The sequence below is a fragment of the Balaenoptera ricei genome, chromosome 4 (assembly GCF_028023285.1).
Source record: "Balaenoptera ricei isolate mBalRic1 chromosome 4, mBalRic1.hap2, whole genome shotgun sequence".
NCBI classification, from domain to species: Eukaryota; Metazoa; Chordata; class Mammalia; order Artiodactyla; family Balaenopteridae; genus Balaenoptera; species Balaenoptera ricei.
In genome coordinates, this window is record NC_082642.1 from 73,306,490 (window position 1) to 73,330,176 (window position 23,687).

Sequence of the window (23,687 nt, forward strand, 5' to 3'; positions counted from 1 at the left end):
ATGCAGCATGAAGGGAATCAAACTGAACACCAGATGTGATTATCCACTTGAAAAGCTCATTAAGAAGCGAATTATGGAATAGTGGACTAATTAAGACCACGTAGAAATGTGTTTTCCATTTCTGCATAGAACTTTTAAAACAATGAATCAAACAGAAGGGCCATTGGTATGGCCAATTTGGAAAAAAAAATTTTTTTTCTCCTACTTCCTCCAAATGGAAAACACTAACATTTGCTGAGTGTCTACTCAATGCCATACATTATTTTAAATCATCAGTATAGCAGTTCTTTATGATATCTGTTATGACTTCGATTTTCTTTTATTTTTTTTAATAAATTTATTTATTTATTTTTGGCTGCATTGTGTCTTTGTTGCTGCACGCAGGCTTTCTCTAGTTGCTGCGAGCGGAGGGGCTACTCTTTGTTGCGGTGCATGGGCTTCTTATGGCGGTGGCTTCTCTTGTTGCAGAGCACAGGCTCTAGGTGCACTACCTTCAGTAGTTGTGGCTCGCGGGCTCCAGAGCGCAGGCTCAGTAGTTGTGGCACATGGGCTTTGTTGCTCCGCGGCAAGTGGGATCTTCCTGGACCAGAGCTTGAGCCCATGTCCCCTGCATTGGCAGGCGGATTCTCAACCACTGAGCCACCAGGGAAATCCCACTACTTAGATTTTCTTGATGAGAAACATGAGGCTCAGGGAAGTTTAACAGTGTATTTTGGTTATGTAATTAGTATATTGTGGAGCTGGAGTAATTATGAAGGGATTTCAACCTCAAACTAATTTGAATTTCTTTCAGTTAAGCCCTGAGATCATCATTTCTGATAGCTGTTATGACTGTAGCTGTGATGCAAAATTTACTTCATCTCATGCACATGCATAACAACCTTATATTAAAGCCCCCCATCCACACTTGTCTGACCAGTCTGTCTCTGGTCCAGATAGACCGTAAGCTCCGTAAGAGAAGGGTCATGCAGTTGTGTTCATCAATATATCCCCAACACCCAGGCTCAGTGCCTGCCACATAGTTACATCTTCAATAAGTACTTGTTGAATGAAGAAATGAATGCTGATTTAACTAAAAGAATAGAGTTCAGCTCCACAGTCATCCTTTCACAGGTGGCAACACTGCAGGAGGGTGTGGGTGTGCGTGGGAGGAAGGAGTGTTTTGTCTGCAGTTATGCAATTACTCAGTGACAGAATGGAATATTAGAAGCCCAGAGCCTCCAAACAGCTGAGTTCAATGAGCCAAGTTACTAGCAGGCTAAAGGACAGGTACATTATTTAACTTGAGTTGTGTCCTCCTGAAGCAGAAATCAAGCACATCACAATTACATGAACAACAGTTGGCCCACACATGTCACAGAAGTCATAGGTGCCTCCCACACCTGTCGCCAGCCACAGGAGTCCATACGTGGTCAACCCAGCTATTAAAAAGCAGTCTGAGGACAGGAATAAAGACGCAGACGCGGAGAATGGACTTGAGGACACGGGGAGGGGAAGGGTAAGCTGGGACAAAGTGAGAGAGTGGCATGGACATATATACACTACCAAATGTAAAATAGATACCTAGTGGGAAGCAGCTGCATCGCATGGCACAGGGAGATCAGCTCAGTGCTTTGTGACCACCTAGAGGGGTGGGATAGGGAGGGTGGGAGGGAGACGCAAGAGGGAGGGGATATGGGGATATATGTACACCTATAGCTGATTCACTTTGCTATACAGCAGAAACTAACACACCATTGTAAAGCAATTATACTCCAATAATGATGTAAAAAAAAAAGTAAAATAAAAAAAATAGAAAGCAGCCTGCACTAAAAATTCAGAGAATCATTCTTATTTGATTCTTCTCAAAGAGGCTATAATGTTCAGGGATACACTTCTTTACTTCTACAGGTGAAGAGCAAAGGGAACTATTCATTCTGTCTTCCAGGCATCAAATGGGGGAGAAAGGTATTACATTCCTGTTACGGCATTATCAAGCGACTATTCAGTAGCACGTGCTATTCCTCCAAATGATATCATTTAAGCGGTGGACAGAGAAACAGGAACCCAACAAAGAAATGGAATGAGCAGCTCAGGAGTGAGAAAGAGAACCAAGAGAGCATTGTTCTGTAAGTCAAGGTGGTAAAAGCAATTTTAGAAGAAGGAAACAACCAAAAATATCAAATTCTGCAAGCTGAGAGGCTAAATAAGGTGTGGAAAGACAAGAAGCTATTGGACATACCCACTGGGAAGTTGTAGCACCCTGAGAAAGAGCAGTTGTGGTATAGCGCAAATGTCGTTCATTATTTTGACTCTTCCATGAACTATCTTAGAAGCAGAAATGGGTGGCTTGGTGCCTGCACACAGAACACACATATAAATGCTGTCAAACGGACACCCGAATGACTTAATTAAAACAAAGTATAGTGGTTCATTGTGGAAGAAAACATCCCAAAGATATTTAAAACTGCTCTTAAGAAGTACCAATGTTTTCTAAATTCAATACCTAGGTCTAAAATTATCACCTTACTTTTGGCTTCTCCCTCCAAAGGCCCTGGAGCCGAAACAACTCAATTCCTAGGGAGAACATATAATTTGCCGTCTGCAAATGATAAAGTCTCAAGCATTAGAAGCATTCCTAAATTTCTGTGCTTTGAGTGGCCTTTTAAGTTGTTGCTGTGATGTCATTAGTGTTACAATTTTACACAAGATTAGACATGTAATTAGGTGTTAAATAGTTCCACTGGCTCCTGCTTGCTGTTTAATAAAGCAGAGTGAATTAAGAGTATCCCATATGCGCAGCTCAAGGCCACTGACACCAGAAAACCGCATCTACTTTGCTCTTTCCCTGCCTCGTATGCCACTTGTCCTTGCAGCTGTCACCTCGAAGCCTCAGCACCGATAGGAAATAAGAAGCCACTACACACAGTAGCACTCATAGAACTGTTACTCTCCAGCTGAAGCTTCTGGAAGCAGGGGGAGTCTCCATAAAGAACTCAAATGAAACCAGAACCTGAGAGTTTGTAGCAGTGTTTCCCACCTTGGCTGCACATCAGAGTCACCTGGGAAGCTTTTTTTTTTTTTAAAGAAGGGAGTCATTATTTTTTAAAGTATTTGTTTATTTATTTTTTTATGGCTGTGTTGGGTCTTCGTTTCTGTGTGAGGGCTTTCTCTAGGTGCGGCAAGTGGGGGCCACTCTTCATCGCGATGCGCAGGCCTCTCACTATTGCAGCCTCTCTTGTTGCGGAGCACAGGCTCCAGACGCGCAGGCTCAGTAGTTGTGGCTCACGGGCCCAGTTGCTCCGCGGCATGTGGGATCTTCCCAGACCAGGGCTCGAACCCGTGTCCTCTGCATTGGCAGGCGGATTCTCAACCACTGCGCCACCAGGGAAGCCCTGGGAAGCTTTTTTAAAAATTCCAATGCCAAGGACACACCCCCAGAGATTCTCACGGGTCTGGCTTGAGATCTAGGCCCCAGGATTTTTTTTAATTCTGCCTGATGATTATACTGTTCGGCCAGTGTGCAGAGTCACCGCATTTATGCTCCTCTTGCTCGGGATGGGTATCAAGGTGAATGAGGAAGTATTTCAGATGTCATTATCTCAATATCTCAGAAAACTGTTTTCTCTCTGCCACTGACCCATAAGAAAAAAAATCAATAGTCTCAATGTACAACTACAAAGCACCTTAACTGGATTTTTTTTTTTACAAAAATATAAAATCCAATTCATTTGCTCTTAAAATTATTAACAAGGGGAAAAGAAGTAAACTAATGTTTAGCATGTGCCTTGATTTACCTTAGGTACTTTTGCATCTATTAACCCATTAATCTTCCAAGCAACCCAGAAAGGCAAGTATTATTATTCCCATTTTCACAGCTGGGGAAACTAAGACACAAAGATGTTAAACTGACTTGTCCAAAGTCACACAGTTGGTAGGTGGTGAGGCCAAGAGGCAAACAAAGAGTCCCCGTCTGACTCTCCTGCTCATATTCTCATTAGATCATGCTGCCCTTTCTAAAGAAAACCTTACTGAGTGATAATTCAGCAAGCAACAGAAACTTTCTGTCCAAGTCAATAAAAGAGACAGAGGGAGCAGGAAAATCAGGAGAAGGAAAGAGAGGAGGTGGGGAGCGGGAAGAAAGAACGGCATCCCGAACTAAGGAAAGGATCTGGAAGGAGAGGGTGGCTGCAGCCAGCAGCAGTGAGCCACAACACAGGAGGCCGACGTCAGTACCCATGGTCTTGTTACCAAGCAAGGGCTCGCTGCCCAAAGCCCATAAAAGCCAACACAATGGCAGCAGCTTTTGAGAAAAGAAAGAGCTTCACTGTGAGGTTGACCAACAAGAAGACAGGAAGCAAGGCTCTCAAATCTGTCTCCCAGATCCAGGGATCAAGGTGAAATTTAAAGGGTTAGAGGAATTTCAAACTTGGAAGCTGACTGACAAGTCTCGAATCAGTCCATATAAACTACTGGTGCTGCTGGAAGACAGATTTTTCTTATTGAAGGACTTCTCGCTTCATAAAGGTCTCTGGTGGCAAATGTCTATTCTTTGAGTTCCACAGACTGAAGATTCTTGGTCCAGGGTCATCCTGGAGACATGAGTTCCTGTCTTGCACACGCAGTGCTGTCTCTGTAAAATAACTCCAGGTCTGATTAATCAACAACATGTTTTAGGGAAACAAAACTAGTTTAAGCTGGTCAATGTTTTATGTATGCACTGTTTCAGTCATGCTTTCCAATAATAGACACTTATATGGTCAAGGCAGGCAGCAAACACAACCAGTGTGTCACTGTGTATCCCGCATTGCGCTAAAAGATGCATAAGACACAGCCCTGCCCTGGAATGCATTGCTCTAACAGAGGTAAGAACCAAGAATTGGAAGCAGAGCTGAGGAAGCTGTTTGTGTGGGTCAGAAAAGGCTTCACAGAAGAGATGACATCTGAGATGGCCTTGGAAACAGAGGTACGCACTCACCTGGCAGGAAAGGCAGGCAGAGAGAACGTGTGAACTGAGTCAGGGAGGTAGAAGCCCACCGAGGTGTGTGCCTGAGAAATGGAAAGGGGCCCTTTATCAACTCCTGAGGCAAAGACATTGTTACATTCTCCCTGACTCCTGCTTTCACTCAAGGCCAAGATTATGTCTTTTAGGACATCTAGTTTTCAAACTATACTCATCTGCAATCATATAGTCATGGCTCAGCCAGGTTCACCCCAGTTCCTAGGTCATTTAATGATGGAATTAGATCCAGGTCTCCTCCCCTTGCCCTCGGCCCTGGGCATCCACTAACATGGATCTCTTTTTCATGCTAAGATTCCAAATTACAAAATTTTATAAAGTGCTTTCTTTGTCTCTATATCACTTTTCTAATCACAATTCAAATGAGATGCTCCTTGTCTTATAAAGTGAGCAGAGTTGAGGTGATTACTTGAGGAGCTCAGGAGGGCTGCATTTGAGCTGAGGGAACCGCCAAACCAGCTCCCGTTAACATATTCTCGGTGTTTCTCTGAAGCCTGGAACTTTTTTCAACCTCCACAGAACCATTATAGTTTTATCCTTAAAGCAGCTACTCCTTTCAATTTTAATTAACAACAAACTTAGCAGGTTTTAAATAATGGTTTGTCTCTGTGAAAGAAAACTGGGGTGGAAAAACTCCAAATACACTTCTTAGGATAAGCTGAGGAGTCATTAAGTCCTTTCCAACAAATTTTAGACAGTTAATTAGAATAAGTATACCCTTCATCTCTTCCTTTCTGTATCATCTTCAAACAACAGAGCAAGGGTGCAATGCTGAAATAATGACACACAGTCTGAAGAGTATCCTAAGTATATTAAAATCACTGCAATCCCTTTCACTTTGAATGATTTCAAAGCATTTATAATATGGACTGTGTGTCTATTAAATGCTGGCTAATAACCAGTAACAGAACGGGAGCTCAGTAATTTATTGCTTTCCCTGAACTGAACGTGTGACACTTTTCTTTGTCTGCTCCAACCCAATCCTTGAGGAGTGACTAAAGTGATCAGAAGATGCCACCAGAGTCAATGTTGAAATAGCTTCCTGAAAGTTTAAGCCAATCCTCATTCTTATGAGGTAGTTCATCCAGCTTACATTAAAATCATTCTTATTTCCTGAAAACTGATTAGTTTTAACAACAAATTTAATTCCTATTCTATTTTATGTGTTTTAAAGATATTCAAAAGGAAACCTAAATAACTTTAAATATCCCACATCCAAGTCATTTAAAGAGCTAGCAGATTCAACTTCTAAATCTTTCTGAAAATGTCTAGGGCATCCATTCAGGTGTATCTTTTCATTCCGGTCATTCATCCTGGGAGACCAAGGTGGAAGTCTGACTTCTTACATCTATACTGGTTGTCAAACCCCAGCCATCTCCCATGGCCTCTGTTCCTTCTATCTCTGATGCTGACCCAAGGGTTACAGAAGGAGATCTACTTCCAGACCTATTTCCAGAAAGTCAGTAGACAGTGATTTAAAATACGCTTCCATTGATTTTTCAATTTACTGAGTCACAAAATTTTGGAGCTGAGAGGGATTTCAGATGTCATCAATTTCAAACTTTCCATGTTACAGATTAAAAACAACTAAGCCCTAGAAAAGATAAGTGACTTTCTCAAAGCCACACAGCTAGTTAGTTTAAAAAAAAAAAAATGGGGCCAATAACCAACTACTGACTCTGAGTACATGCTCTGAGCCCTAGCTGCTTAGTGTTTCCTGCAGACCAGCAATATCAGCATCACTGAGAGCTTGTTAGAAATGCAGAATCTTGGGCCCCCTCCCCGGACTCACTGAATCAGAATCTGCATGATCACAAGATCCCCAGGTAATTCGTATGCACATTGAGAATCACTGGGCTAGACCGTAATGTGTCTTTCCCCAGAAAGCATGAGGATTGGAGACAAGTAGACGTGGGTCCACCTTTTCTAAATCTCCTAGAAGCATCATTTTTAATCTAAAAATAATAGCATTATCTACCTTGCAGGGTTTTCATAATATGAGCATAACATAGATATAGGCATATACATTTCATGATATATACATAGATAATATATGCAAACTGTCTGGCATGTAGTATCTAATACAGTATATAGTAGTTAATATTATTTCCAATCTCATGCTTACCATTAATACTGTGCTCAACCAAAAGGAAAGCCACGAGTGACTATGCATCCATGAAGGAATCACCTTTCTTCCTTCCTTTGTTCTATTTGTTAAATATCATTTTAACTTTTATATGTAATTAAGATTTCTATGATATTTCATATTTATAACTTCAAGATGACAGAACTAATCCCCAAGCCAAGTCATGACCGAAAGAATACAACAGTCCTCTAGTATCTTGACTCTGGATCCTATAAACCTGGCCATTAGGAGCCAGAGAATACTGCTGCCGCTGCTGCCATGATTTTCTCCGAGACTCAACTGCCAAGGGATGAACCTACAGATTTGGCAACAATTGAACACATTTAAAAGATGATCTCTCGTCAGTAAGATGTCACATCTGTCAGCATCAAGGAAAACAGTTTGAAGAGGAACAGAGAAATAGAACAAAAATAGAACCAAACCTGAACCAAAATTTTGGAAAAATACAGAATAATAAACTGTACCAAATTATATTTTTGGAGGAGACATCTTAGAGGGAATATGGTAATAACATCAATTAGAAAACTGTGTTTCCCTAAGGCAGTGGCTCTTAATCCTAGCAGTGCATTAGAAACAACTAGGAGGCTTTAAAAAAAATTGAATGCACATTTCTGAGGGAGGGACCCAGGCTTCAGTGCTTTTTAAAAGATTCCCAGTTGATTTTAATGTGCAGCCAGGGTTGAGAACAACTGCCCTACAGCAACAGAAACCTGGTCTTATTTAACATGAGTTACTGGTTGCTACTGATACACAGTTCCCCAAACTTTAAGTACTGGATTTAACTTCAGTGTGTACCTCTTCTAGGTCTTTTCACCATTCTTCCAGGACTTCCACCATAAGGAAAGGAGCCCCTGGACCAACATCCTCTAAGATGTTTATATGGACCAGTGGCCGGACCTCTTCATCTTACAGACATGATGAGAAAAGGTAAATCACTGGGACTCTGGAGGCTTTTCAGAATCATTTAACCTGAATACCCAGAGAGTATGCCAAAGAGAAAGCATTAGGCAACTGAGCTTTATATTTTGCAAGTGTTAATGTGGGATGGGCTCTACATTGAGGGAATAGGGTTTTAGACACTTTGGCTGTCCTCCTCCTTGCATTCTCCTTGCTCACTCCTACCACGTAGCTTTACAAAGGCTGTTCCCTGTCAGAAATGCCCTTTACACATGCACATATACACACACTGGTCACTTAGCTAACTCCACCTCTGCCTTCAGATATCCATCCAATCAGAACCTCCCACTATCCTCTTGACCAGCACAGAATTTGTGTTTTACTCTCCCCTGAATTTTCACCTCCTACCACCATACCTGGCACACAGTAAGTGCTCAATAAATGCTGAACTGAAACGATGAAAATTGCATTTCAAGGCAGTGGACATATGGAAGGGAAGGAAAGCAAAAACTAAGAAAGAATGAAAAAAGGATAGAGAAGTCCATGGAGCCCTCAAACTCCTTGGAAGAATAGCCTGGGGTCAGGGAGAAATGGGGGAATAAGAAAAAAAATTAAAGGGCAAAAGCAGTGATAATGAAAGACAAAATGACAATTATGCAGCTCAACCCAGCCCTCCAACTTGGGAGTAAATACATTCATAAAATTCTCTGGCCATTTTTAACATTTGGTTTCTCTTTCTTTTTTTCTTCTGCATCTCTCTCTTTCTTATTGACCTGATACTATTATTTGGATTTGATGAAGCTAAATTTTAAACACAACTGCCTATACCAACATATTGCAGCTTAGGCAAGGCTCACCTGCCTGCAGAATCTGACAGAAATCAGGATTGATAAATGGTGTTGGGCACAAGAAGAAGGACCTGAGGGAGGTTTACTTGAGTGTAAATTTTACAGCTGGTACTTCTATTTTTCCTTTTAAAAATCTGTATTTCCCTACAGATAAAATCCTTTAAAAATTCTGAAGGCAAAATTGTTCTTCACAATAATTACATGTTACAGCAAAAATTTGGAAGCAACTTTAACATTCACAATAGAAAATCTGTTAAATAAATCATGGACTGTAATATATCACTTAGCAGTTAAAAATGTTTTGGCATAATATTAACTGACAAATCAAGTTGGAAAAGTGCATACATACTATAATTGCAGCCACAAAAAAAATATATACATAGGAAAAGGCGTGGAAGGAAAAGTATGCTTTTTACTCCTGCATTTTCCAAATGCTTTGTAATATGTTATATTATCTTAACTATGGAAAAAATAATGATATGTTGTTTAAGTAAAATTACAGCTCAGAAGGCAACTAGTGTTTGAACAAAGTCTTGGTACTCATCATGACACAAGCAGATCAACTGAAAATTTACTGTCTTTGTTCATCTCTAGGTTTTCACATGCTTTTTCTCAATGCTTAATCAAGTTACTTTTCATTTGCTTTCAAGCAACTAAGTTGAATCATCTTTCAGCAAGAGCTTTACTATAAGACTGAAATTTTGTGTCATTTTTAAATTCCATATTTTGTATGAAATTTCCTCATTTCTTTAAAAAAAAAAAAAAAGGTCACTACCATTGATGGTGCAGAAAGGCAGAGATTTTGTTGCCCTACAGGAATAGTGTGACTGTCAATGGCCAGTCCTCCTTAGATTTTGAAGGTTTCATCAGAGCAGGTGAAGCATGATGTATTTGTTTCAACTTCTATTTATTCTCAATGAGTAATTTAATTAAATACATTTTTCTATATATATAAATTTTTTACATACAAAAGGATTAACATTTAAGAAGCAATTACTCTGCACTGCATGTTTTCATAAACTGTTCTCTTCTAATTTGTAAGATAAGGATTATTATGCCCATTTTACAGTTGGGAAAGCTGAGGCTTAGAGAGTTTAAGTAACTTCCAAGGGTGCAACAACTAGCCACTGATTGAATCAAGATTTAAACCCAAGGTTGTACTCTCTCCCCCGCACCCCATGGCTTACATAGGCCCTTGTCAAACGTGAGATATTTGGAGCAGCAGTGAACAACCAAGCCCACAGGGGGAAACTATGATAAAATAGAGTTGAAAATTGTATATCACAGGAGATAATAAATATGTGAATACGATATATTGGCAATATTTGTGGCATTAAAAGGAACAAATAATTAGCTTCATATCCTACACCAGTAAGACTCTATAAAACTCTTAAATTACTACTTTCATGTTTTTATTTTCAAAGCATGATTTCAGTAACTATGGGGTTTAAAATAATTAAAATATTGACTCTAAATAAATCATTTTCAGCAAGTTTTATTTATGGGATGGGGATGCCAAGGCTTATGAAATCAATCTGCATGACTTTGGCCTACAAAGTCAAAGACAAATGGAAAAACAGGCAAAGAATACAGCAATAGAATCTGACACTAAGCCAGTATCCTTAGTTTGATGTTGGTTCATTTGCCTGTACCTCTTTCTTAACCACATCTCTGTCTTCACCGCCTAATTCACAGACTCTTGTAGAACAAGGCTCAGATTTTAAAACTGACTTTAAATATCAGCTATTGCTCTGCTTAACACTCTTGGTGGCAGTAATCATGGCGATAAGGAAAGTAATGATGGTTGATAATAAATCTAGATAATTAAGGTCCTCAAGTTAATTATTTGCAAATAAATTAACTAGGTTGTCTGGAAGCACTGCCCAGAACTGCTGGTAATTGTTCCACCCTCAGTTTCTTATTCTACAAACCTGGCCTCTGTGTGTTCAGCTTCTCCAACTGTGTTCCCCGGGCAATCCCAGAGGCCAGGCAGCCAAAAACCCTTGGCTCCACTCCACATTGCCTTACTCTGAGACCAGAGACAAACTTGTCAGGATGTCAGCTTCCCTAGGATTCCTCAAGAGATGCAACATCAAGAAATAAGCTTATAGACAGGCAGAGCGACTAAGTAGAAGTAAAAGTCCACTGAAAATTCTGAAACCTAATTTTTATGGCTCGAGGGAAGTTGAAGTCAACTTTACATTTTTTTCATTATTTTAATTCAAAGCCAGTCCTTTTTCTGATCATCTGCTATATGCAAAACACTGGTTTCTATCCTTATCCTCCATTCCACGTGCCCAGCAATGTGAAGGAATACTTTTTCTTCTCTGAACAAATTTCTTTGTTAGGTGAGCCAACGTTAATCTCTAAATCACAGGAGGCAAAATAAAACAAGAGCAGCAATAACTAATTTAAAAATTAAAGAGAGAGGTTATTAGCCAAGGACATTACCTCTGAGTGTTTATCAAATATTCTTTGGATTGTTTATATTAAATATTGAATTGGTATAAAGGAACATTTATCACATGTTAACATACAGAGAATGATGATATAATAAACATCTGAGTACCCTTCATTAAGCTTAAAAACTAAAACGATCAGAATTTTTGAAGCCCTTGAGGGCGCTTCCCTAAGAGCGTCCCCCTCCTTATCCCTGCCCCCACCCAGAGATAACCACCCTCCTGTTTATCATTCCCTTGCTTTTCTTCATGAGTTTGTCACATCTGAATGCTTAAACAATACATTGTTTACTTCTAAATGTTTGGAGACTTTAAATAAATTGAATCATACCATATGAATTGTTCTGCAACTCGCTGTTTTCACCAAACATGGTCCCATGATTTATCAATGCTGATGTGACTAGCTGTAGCTTATTTCGTTTGCTGTGTAGTACGCCATTATATGAATATACCACCATTTATTCATCCAGTCTGCTTCTCATAGACATTGGCGTTATTTCCAGTTCTTTTTGTACTGACAATGCTGCTATAATACTTTTTGTTCATGTCTCCTTGTACATACGTACAAACATTTCTTAGGTTTTACACCTAACTTGGGAATTGTTGATTCAAAAGTATGCACAGCTCCCACTTCACCAGGCAATGCCATTGCTTTCCAAAGCAGCTGTAGGTATGATTCCATTGCTCTAGAGTTTTAGGGGTTTTAATTTTCATCAGTCCAGAGGGTATTGTGCTTTCAATTCCCATTTTTCAGATTAGTAATAAGATTGAGTCTACGTCCCTAGTCCTTTTCTGTAAAGTGCCTGTTCTAACATGTGGCCCATTTTTAATTGGATTTTTGTCTTTTTCTTATTGACTTGTAGGAATTCTTTATAAAAGTCTGTTTTCTTTCATTTAAAAAATTTAATAGAAGATAGAAAGGTAACCATTGAGAATGGCTGAAAACAAAATGAGAGAACTGGAAGATAAAGTGAAAGAAATATCTCAAAATCCAGAGGAAAATTACAAAGAGATGGAAATCTTAAGAGGAAGGATCAGAAAGTTACATGTGAATGATAAGAGTTCCAGGAGAGGGGAAAGAGATGGAGGAGAGAAATAACAATGAGACTTCCTTTTCTGACAGTACAGTAGACCAAATACACCAACCCTCCTGCAGCAACAATTTAAAATGCTATATAAACTATTAAAAACTTTTATAAAAGTCTCTATTAACCCTTTTTCTGTCTATTGTGTGCAAACAGCTTCTCCCAGTTTACTTGTATTTTCACTTTCTTTATGATGTCTTTTCATAAACATGGTCTTAATTTTAATGTGTTCTCGGCAATTTTTCAACATTTTGAAATCCTTTCCTATCCCAAGTTCAAAAGGGTATGCTCTGGTACAGTTAATATTTTGTAGGTTTGCCTTTCACAATTAAGTCCTTAATCATCTGAAGTTTACTTTTGTGTGTGGTGTGAACTAGGCATCTATTTTTTTCTGTATAGATAACCAACTGTAGAGCACCTTTTGTTGGATAGTTTGTCCTTTCCTCAATGATCTAAAAGTACACATGTATCATATATTAGGTTTCCACATACACATGGATGTTTCTGGATCTCTACTCTGTCCCACTGGTCAATTTTGTCTACCTCAGACAAACACCAACCCTGAGCTTACAAACTTTAGCATTATAATGCATCATGATGTCTGGTATAAAAGTTGCCCACCTTGTTCTTTTGTAATCAGGATTGTATTTGCTATCCTTAGATGTTTGCACTCCCATAACTACTTTAGAATCAGCTTGTCCAGTCATGCCTACCCCACTTCCCAAAAAAGCTCTTGTGATTTTTACTGGAATTTTATGAAAGCTATTAATTAATTTGTGGTAAATTTGCATCTTTATGTCACCAAGTCTTTTCCTGAATATGATCCTCCAAATTATTTGTATACTCTAGGTAGAACTTACCTATAAATAATCAGAGCCTGGTATTTCCATTATGAGGATATTTTAAATTGATGATTCAATTTTTAATAATTTAGAACTATTTAGATTTTCTAGTTATTTCAAAGCAGTTTCAATAAGCCATACATTTGTAAGAATTTGCTATATATTTAAGTAAATCATATATCAAAGTTTTTAAATGTCTTGCTATAAAGTTGTTTCTAATATCTTCTATTATCTTTCTAATCTAACTGTATCTGTACTTATGGTTTTTAAATTCCTGATATTTATTTGAGTCTTCTCTAGTTTTTCTTAATCAGTCTCATCAGAGGTTTGTCTATTTCATTAGTCTTTTCAAAAAACTAATCTTTGATCTCATTGATTCTTTAATACAGTACATCTTTTATTCCATTTATTTCTACTCATGTTTACTATTTCCTTCCTTACACTTTCTTTTAATATATTCTATTAATCTTTTCGTAACTCCTTACGTTGGATGCCTAGCACATTAATTTTCAGGCTTTCTTCCTAACTAATATAAACATTTAAGATTATTTAGTTCTATCTAATAGAACTAATAGAAGGTGAGGATGTACATACATCTCAAAAAACATAGACGACTTTGGTGGGCGGAAGGCAGAACAGTGGCTGTTTTAATCCATGCCACTCTCAGCTCTGCCATATGAGATAATGAGTTGAGTGCTCCTGGGGCAAAGATACATAGCAACTCTGCCTGTTTCAACTCAGCTGGCATTCAGCAATCCATTGCCCCACAGATTCACTTTGTAGGATCTAAGAGAAGGCACTTTTCCTTGAAGTCTGGAAACTAGAGCTCTCAGTGCCAGAAAAGCTTGAAATTTTTCTAGAAGGAATACTAAATGTATTAGTGGTAGAGTACAATGGGCACTGATAGGAAGAGAGAAGCCAGGAGTTTGTTCTAGCCATGGTTCTCTGATTTACTTGGTTTCACTTGGCCATTGAGCCTCCCTACCGGCTGCCTCAGTGTAGGGAGGCTCAATATTGAAGCCATTTCTAGCTCACATAAAGGAACATACTTTGTGAGCCTAATAAATGCAAGAGACTGGACCTACAAAGATGAATGCGGTCTGGCTCTAACTCCTGAGCCACTCAATATTCACTGGGCCAGAGAGGCATAAATATAAATATTTAGTATGTTAAGTATTATGGTTCCTATGGTTAGGTTTCTGAAGGGCCTCCCCAAGTTATGGCAAGTATACATAATTCTTTATTCACACCTTCCCTCCTCTTTCCTGCACCTGCCAGTGCCCCTCACCTCTCTGACTGCTTTGGGACCCTTTGCAGATCTGTCTTCTTGCCCTTTCCGAGTTCTAGTACCCTCGCTGAGTTTTGTTTCTCTGACTACCTAGGGAGTCTCATTAAAACCCACAGTGTTCATAGTTACTTCTGGACACAAATGATGCCCATATCTAAATTTTCATCTCCTCTACCACTGCTTTTTTTTCAACCCCTCTTTAACACCTGAAATGCTGGGAGAGTTTCAGCATCAGTCTCTTAGCCTCCAGGTACAAACCATTCCAAACAGCCAACCACACTAACGTGAGTGATCTTTCTAAAGTACAAAGCTAATTATATCACTTTCTTGCTTAAATTCTTTTAGTGGCTCCTCAGAAGACATACAGCACCCTTTATCTCTGACCCCTGCCTATCTAACCAGCTCATTACCTGCCATCCCCCACTCACTGGATCCTGGAATCCAACCACTCTCAGCTACCCTATTCCCCTTATCAACTGTTTGCTCATTAGAGATTTAACTCAGTCTATTACTGAATCCTTTAACCATCACCACTTAAACTGTTATGGCCACCTTGGTTTAATTAAACATGAATTAAAACATTCATGTTCATAAATCAAGTCCTGAGTCAAGTTATCCATCACCAATCTACTGAATGCCCAGTTCAAGGAATGTCCAATACAGTGATAGCCAATTTGCCTGAAGCCAAATTGCCAAACACTAATCCATTTGCCAGTTGATCTTTTTGGTGAATTTATCAAATTTAGTTACTTACCAAACACTTTGTATAATCATTGTCACCCTCATAGTTCTATGGGTTAGTAGGAACCAAAAAGACTGCAGGGGACCCAGATGTGGGGCCTTGAGACTCTCCTCCTCTGCCTCTCAGTCTCTGCAGCCATTGTCCCTCTATCTCTCTGCCCCTCTGTCTTTCCCTCCCTGTGCTCCAGACACCCTCTGTCTTCAGGGTCCCCTGTTCTCAGGTCTTCCTCCCCTTCCCAACCCAGCCATGCCCTGCTGCTCTCTCCATTCTTTGTTTCCTCTCCTCTCTGCCCCTGGGTTTCCCCCTCTCTAGGATCAGCAGGCCAGGCTGCATTGTGCTGGTTCTGCTCTTCAACTTTCCCCCAGCAGAGGGCCCCACCAACGTTGTCCAGATCCCTCCTGTTCCAATAACAGGACAAGAGCAAAGACAAATTCAACATTTTGTTATAAGGACAAAATAAAACTGTTCAAATAAAACTTAGCAGAAACTTCAAAAAGCTGTTAAAAATTCCCACCCAAAATCAATTACCATAATCTTATGAACAGTTAAAAGAAACAAATTTTGGTTAATTGATAAAGTTGCCAAATCTATCAAAGTCATGAAATTTGCACAAGAATCTCAGTGATGCTAAAATGTTAGCAAAACAGCAAATAACTCTAAAAAGAACTTGAGGGCTTCCCTGGTGGCGCAGTGGTTGAGAATCTGCCTGCTAATGGAGGGGACACGGGTTCGAGCCCTGGTCTGTGAAGATCCCACATGCTGCGGAGCAACTGGGCCCGTGAGCCACAATTACTGAGCCTGCGCGTCTGGAGCCTGTGCTCCGCAACGAAAGGCCATGATAGTGAGGCCCGCGCACCGCAATGAAGAGTGGCCCCCGCTTGCCGCAACTGGAGAAAGCCCTCGCACAGAAACGAAGACCCAACACAGCCAATAAATAAATAAATAAATAAATAAATAAATAAATAAATAAATAATTTAAAACAAAAAAGGACTTGAAAAAAATCATTATAAATGGAAAGGCTCCCATATGAAATGCTACATTTTTACTATATCTATTAGAAGAATATATTCATACACATATTCAAAAAATATATATCTATGAATATATTCATAAGAATATATTTATAAAGAGACTAAACCTCCCTCAGAAACTTACTTAGCTTTAAAAAAAAAAAAACAAACAGATCTTAAAATACTGCTAAAAAGAACATATTCATATGAAGAATATAATTGAATGTATTTTTAAAATATCATCTTAAAATAGTCATAAGACAATACATTCATATCAATTTACTATACTTAAAACAATGCTCCTTAAAATAAGTCTTTGTTAAATCTGTGATTAAGTGGGCAAATTATTCATCTGGCAAAGTGATTCTTCAATAAATTGGCAAATTGGCTAATCATGGTGCATTAGCCATTCAGTAACTGAACCTTTGGCAAATCAGCCCCCAGCATATTGACTTGCTTCCTTTCTGTACTCATTACAATAAGTCTCCTTACAATACACTGTAATGATTGGTATCTCACCCAGCTCCCTCAGGACATGCATGTCTTATTCACTTTGTACTCCCCAGAACTTGGCACAGTATGTTTCATCTTATGAAGACTTTAAAATGTTGACAAATGAATAAACAAATGAATTAATAAATGACATTTACCCTGCCTTAACATGAATAGTTTTCTTCCTGCAGGCTAAATACCAAGGGAATCTGAATTTAAATGAGTGAAGCCCAAGGAAAAATTTTTTTCTTGCACATTTTACTCTTTATATCCATGTTTGTATATGTACAGCCTCATAAATAATTTGCTTATGAACGATAGGACTACTATCAAACTTTAAGAAACTATCCAAATATGGAGTTTGAAATAAAATTGTATTGTGTTGACTATGGCTTGAGGTAAATATAAAGCTTTATAGGACAATTAAAATTTTTTATACAAAATATTTTGTTATACTTCAATTTGCCTTGTAGTTTTATTAATAACTCACATTCTTCAAAAGGATTTGGGCAGAATGCTCCCTGTATATGTAGAAAAGACTGCACATACGTACTATTTGTTATTGCCAACATGTATAAATGCTGATTTGTATCCACCATATTGATTCATGGTTCACCATGAACCATGAAGCCACAGCTGCTCCAACAGAGCTTAAACATACTGCTTCGCCAGTATACACCAAGGCTAGATCTGCTTCAGACTTATAAATCCAAATTCCTGCTCTATACCTACGGTTGAATATCCCCCATATTCGAAACTTATTTTGTAGTCATGCCCCAGAGTCATTATTCCTCCTGAGAGCTCTACTTCAATGAACTATTCCAGCCTTCATTCCCTTATTTCTCCCCCTACCCCTTTTAAGAAGATTCCACAGAGAATAGACACAAAGAGCCAAAAAGAGATGAACTGTCCACTCTGTTAGTAGTGGCAGAGTAACCCCCAAAGTACAAGGCTTCCTAGTTTGAAGGATGATGTTTAGGCCTGAGGCCCAAAATATAGCATCATGCTCATTCCCCCGGCTTTGAAGACAACTTGGCATGGGAGGGGCACCTCACTAATCCACTTAGTCTCAGGCTATAGACACTCCCTTCGCCACCTGGGGCTTACTACATAGAGATAGCGAGGCCAAGGCACACCAGGCCTGAACAAAGGTAAGTCCAAAAGGATGAGAAAAAAATTGTGCCACTCATAAACAGTGATCTTCAGTCTCACCCAAAACGTAGACAGGGCCTCTGACTGTCAGGCCTATCTCTGGCCTATCTCACCAATCAGATTAGTCAATCCTCACCTGAGCTCAGGACACTACGTTTGTGGGGGAGAGAATCTATAAATGAACAATCAGCCTCTCCCTTCTTAGCCAGGGCAGCAAAAACACCCTCTTTGGAACCTTGAAGAATAGCAAAATAAGGACCCCTGCTTTAACACCTTCTACTATTTCCCCAGTCGTCCAAGTTAAGTTCTTGGGCGTAAATCTAAACTATATCCTTTTTCTCACTTTCTCATCATCCCCTATATTCTATGAGTCACCAAATCCTGAAGTTTTATCTCCTAAATATTTCTCCATACATCCTTTACTCTCCATCTATCCTACCTCGATCCTAGATCCAGCCCTCATCATCCTTTGCCAACACTATAGTAACAATCCCCTAATTCTTCTTTCTGATTTAAGTCTGGTTCCATCGTTAATCTAATCTCCACCCTGAAGCCAGAGTGATCATTCTGAAACTCAGTTCTGATCATGTCACCCTCTGCCACCTTCCCATTAACTACGGGATAAAGGCCAAGTTCCTTAAATGACTTACAAAAACTCTTTATAACCTACTACCTCTCCAAACTCATCTGCCCCATTTCCCCTGTCCCACACTCATCCGAGTAATAATAAAATTTGTGTAGTTTCTGACAGTCAGCATGTAGTTGCAAATCTCCATCCTTTGTTCATGTGATTCCTTCTGTCTGAAATGCCCTTGATTCCCTGTCTCATTTGGTTAACTTGGATTCAATCTTGAAGATTCTGTTTAAGGCATTTCTCCTCCAGGATGCCTTCCCTAACCTTAATCCTTGCTCCCTGTCCTGTTCCCTCAGGCTGGGAAAATTACTCCTATTCTATACTCATGCTGTGAATGGCTCCATCATTGAATTTACTACCCTACATTGATATTTTGTTTTCATGTTGGTCTTCCTGTTGGGTAGGGGCCACATACAATAACTAGAGGTTACCAGCATTCAAAATAAGTTTGTAGACTTTAACTGAATCTTTATTCCTCCAAATTATTCATTCATTCCTTAACTTATCCATTAATTCAATTATCACTTATTGATGAATTTCATGAGTATGTCCCACCTCACTCATCCACTTTCATTTTGCTGAGTAATATCCTGATTTCCCAGATGTGTTTAGCCTGCGTGGAAACCAATCATTTTCCCTCTTCTCTACACATCCCAGAGCACGTGAAGAACATTTGTTAACCATTTCCAAATTGTGATTTGTTTTTAAATTACCCATTTGAATCATTTTTGTACTCTTCTTGTTCTAGTAACATAACTGACTGATTACACTGCATCTCTTTTATGGGTATAGACTGATGTAAGTGATGCAGTGTGACAGCCTACTACTCTGGACCTGAGACTATTGCTCCCTCCTTGCTGGCTTCCACCTGCAGGAAATCCACATCTCAATGCAGCCATTAGAATTAAATACATTTTGATAAATAACAACAGGAAAGTAACAAAAGATGATTATTTTACAGCAGGCCTTTGAAGCCACTCAGACTCAGCCTGTCTCTTCTTGCTTCAGAAGTCTGGCTTTAACTGAATGGGCACTGATTTTTTTTTTTTTTTCATTCAGGTTCATAGAGGATCAAGTTTAAGAGCTTTGATATAAATCCTACATTTTCCAAAGAAAATCTCACAAAAGAATGGGGAAACTTAGAGGATGGGTGGTGGTTAGCCTGAGGAAGTCAAAAGCCTGCAAGCTGGCCAGCCAGCTAGCTAGTCCAGAGGCACTGGGCTTGGGAGCTGGAGAGTAATAAAAAAGATGGGCTCTCAGAGCTTCTGGCCATGAGGAGAATGAGTGGCCATGAGTGAGTGCTGGTGGGAAAGAGGCAGGAAGGACACGGTCATGAAAAGATGAGGAACAAAGGCCTCTATTTAGCTATGATTCTCCTACTATAAAGGGCCCACTCCTCAAGGAAAGAGTAAGATTTATATAAACTACCTCATGAAGAGAACTTTTAAATAATAGTAATAGTGATAACAAACTAATCCATTAATTTTATACTCTAATAACCAGATTAACATATAGTCTTCCTTAAAACCTTTTGGAAATATACTAAGTACATACATGTTCTCACACTTCTATAGGGAATCAAAATATCTAACAACCAGTCCAGAATGAACCAGCGCCCCAGAATGTATGCCAGCCATAAACACCAGTAAGGCCATCCTGGAGCACGAAGCTGAATAGAAGCCCTGAATATACACACAATTATACAAATAACAGGCACCTCTTTCCTCTTCTGCAAAGTTCCACACTGGATTCTAGTTCTTTTTCAACCAACGAGAGTGACTAGTGATGAAAATTTAAAAGGAAAATCTGAAGTCTGTCTCATGTATGTTGGCTTTTTGTCTGAAGCTTAAAATAAAAATAGCATAAGAGCTTCTTTCTCCATTTTCAGCATTCTATGTGTCCTCCTCTCTGTCCCCAAGCCCTAAAAGCCAGCAACTTCCCCACTCCCACAGCCGTGCAATCCAAAGCTCCCTTCTCCGTGGCTTCTTGCTTGCCTGTGTTTCCAGAATCCTTGAGCATTGCCTTCCTTCCCATATTTCTCACATATCTCTCCAACCAGCCAGCACCCCCAGAAATTTCTCACTTCTTTTCTGCCTTCTCTGCCAGACCTTATTTCAAATCCAACCCTCCACTCATAAGCTTTCTACACTATTCACTGCCTTGACATTCTGTCCTTTAGAAATTCTTCGGGGAAGAACAGCAATTTGGGGATGTTCTGATGCCCATGTCATAAAGCTGTAGCTCCCCACACCATTTTTATTTTTATTTTTTTGAATTTTATTTTATTTATTTTTTTATACAACAGGTTCTTATTAGTCGTCAACTTTATACACATCAGTGTGTACATGTCAATCCCAATCGCCCAATTCATCACACCACCACCACCACCCTGCCACTTTCCCCGCTTGGTGTACATACGTTTGTTCTCTACATCTGTGTCTCAATTTCTGCCTTGCAAACCAGTTCATCTGTACCATTTTTCTAGGTTCCACATACATGAGTTAATATACGATATTTGTTTTTCTCTTTCTGACTTACTTCACTCTGTATGACAGTCTCTAGATCCATCCACATCTCAACAAATGACCCAATTTCGTTCCTTTTTATGGCTGAGTAGTATTCCATTGTATATATGCACCACATCTTCTTTATCCATTCATCTGTCGATGGACATTTAGGTTGTTTCCATGACCTGGCTATTGTAAACAGTGCTGCAATGAACACTGGGGTGCATGTGTCTTTTTGAATTATGGTTTTCTCTGGGTATATGCCCAGTAGTGGGATTGCTGGATCATATGGTAATTCTATTTTTAGTTTTTTAAGGAACCTCCATACTGTTCTCCATAGTGGCTGTATCAATTTACATTCCCACCAACAGTGTAAGAGGATTCCCTTTTCTCCACACCCTCTCCAGCATTTGTTGTTTGTAGATTTTCTGATGATGCCCATTCTAACTGGTGTGAGGTGATACCTCATTGTAGTTTTGATTTGCATTTCTCTAATAATTAGTGATGTTGAGCAGGTTTTCATGTGCTTCTTGGCCATCTGTATGTCTTCTTTGGAGAAATGTCTATTTAGGTCTTCTGCCCATTTTGGATTGGGTTGTTTTTTTTAATATTGAGCTGCATGAGCTGTTTATATATTTTGGAGATTAATCCTTTGTCCGTTGATTCGTTTGCAAATATTTTCTCCCATTCTGAGGGTTGTCTTTTCATCTTGTTTATGGTTTCCTTTGCTGTGCAAAAGCTTTGAAGTTTCACTAGGTCTCATTTGTTTATTTTTGTTTTTATTTCCATTACTCTAGGAGGTGGATCAAAAAAGCTCTTGCTGTGATTTATGTCAAAGAGTGTTCTTCCTATGTTTTCCTCTAAGAGTTTTATAGTGTCTGGTCTTACATTTAGGTCTCTAATCCATTTTGAGTTTATTTTTGTGTATGGTGTTAGGGAGTGATCTAATTTCATTCTTTTACATGTAGCTGTCCAGTTTTCCCAGCACCACTTATTGAAGAGACTGTCTTTTCTCCATTGTATATCCTTGCTTCCTTTGTCATAGATTAGCTGACCATAGGTGCATTCCCCACACCATTTTAAAATGGGAACATTTATTAAATACTTCATGTCAGTCATTCTCCTGGATAATCTACTTATGTCATCTCATTTAACCGTAACAATGTAGTTACACATTATTTCCACTTTGCAAGGAACTGAGAATTAGAAAGGCTGAGGAAGTTGTAGAGATCACACAGCTGGTAAGCCATGAAATCAGGTTTTGAACTAGGAGACAGTTTGACTCCAGTCTGTTTTTTTCTTACCGTAGGTTGCTGCTCAAAAATTTTTAAAAATACTAATAAAACTATCCAAACTTATGGAGTCTGGCCTTGATTTGACTGACATTTTTGTAAACTCACTCAAATGTTTACAGTACAGGAAAAGAAGTCTGGGTCACCACTGGACACCTCTACATTTCTTATAAATCTCAAGTCAACAGAGCCCTAAGCAACCCTAAGCCTGAGAAAAATGTTAACCAGGATAAATTCTATCACTACCGAGGGGAAATAAGATATTAAGTTGATAGATTCCTGATATATGTTGCCATTTATTTGAATTAATGCTCCATTAGGTATTCAGAGAGTACAGAAAGATCAATGATGATCAGCTGGGGGTTGGCAAAGGAAAACAAACCCAAAGCATTATTTTAAGGGCTGAGGGGATTGCTTTCTTTCTTCAGACTTAGAGAAAAGGCAAAAGTATTGACAGCTAGATATGGGCCCCAAGGAAAGAAGGGAGACTTGTCTCTGCTCAGGGTTGGGGTGTGTGCGTGCATGTGCACGTGTGTGTTGGAAGGCAATAGTCACATGCTGGGATCCAATTGCACTCAGGCGGGTTTGGAGGACCCCTCTCGGCCTCTCTGCCTTAGGAAGGCCTGAGCAGCGACTTACTCTTTAGGGGTGTGTTGATTAACCGTGGACTTCAAGTAAAACTGTGTTATGTTCAACCTCAGAAACATTTACCAAAAAATCAGGGACCATGACCTCCTGGACAAAAGGAAAACTGTCACAGCACTGAAAGCAGGAGAGGACCGGGCCATTCTCCTGGGACTGGCCATGATGGTGTGCTCCATCATGATGTACTTTCTGCTGGGAATCACACTCCTGCGCTCATACATGCAGAGGTAAAGCCACTGGGTGCTTGGGACTGTCTTTTGTCTCCCTTCTCCCTCCTCCCACACAGCTTATCAATCTTGAGGTCCTCTTCCTTACCTTCTTTCCTAAAAAGAACTTTGAGCAGTGCCTGGCACATACTATTTGTCAATAATGTTATCTAACAATAATGATAAAAATAGTTCTATGTATAAACTGCTTACTATGTGCCAGGGGCTTGCCATACACTACTTTTTTAATTCCCACAACTATTCTATAAGTATGAATATACTCATAAAAATGGCAAAACTGAGGCTCAAGATAGATATAATTTGCCCAGTGTCATACAGCTTTAGTGCTCGGCAGAGCCAAGATTCAAAACCACATCCTGTTAATTCCAGCATCCCTATTCTTGCCTCTTCACACCTCTGTCCATTCTCCACCTGCATTCCT

The 23,687-nt window shown here is 39.4% G+C and overlaps 1 protein-coding gene across 1 annotated transcript in view; it reads left to right on the forward strand.

The window, feature by feature from the left end:
* The first annotated feature begins 8,001 nt into the window (after positions 1-8,001).
* Positions 8,002-23,687, forward strand: part of KCNMB2 (potassium calcium-activated channel subfamily M regulatory beta subunit 2) — a 30,148-nt gene continuing 14,462 nt past the window's right edge. The window contains exons 1-2 of the mRNA XM_059922029.1: positions 8,002-8,072; positions 23,096-23,266. Coding sequence (XP_059778012.1) covers positions 8,017-8,072; positions 23,096-23,266 — 227 coding nt within the window. The 5' untranslated portion in view covers positions 8,002-8,016. The remainder of the gene's footprint in view (positions 8,073-23,095; positions 23,267-23,687) is intronic.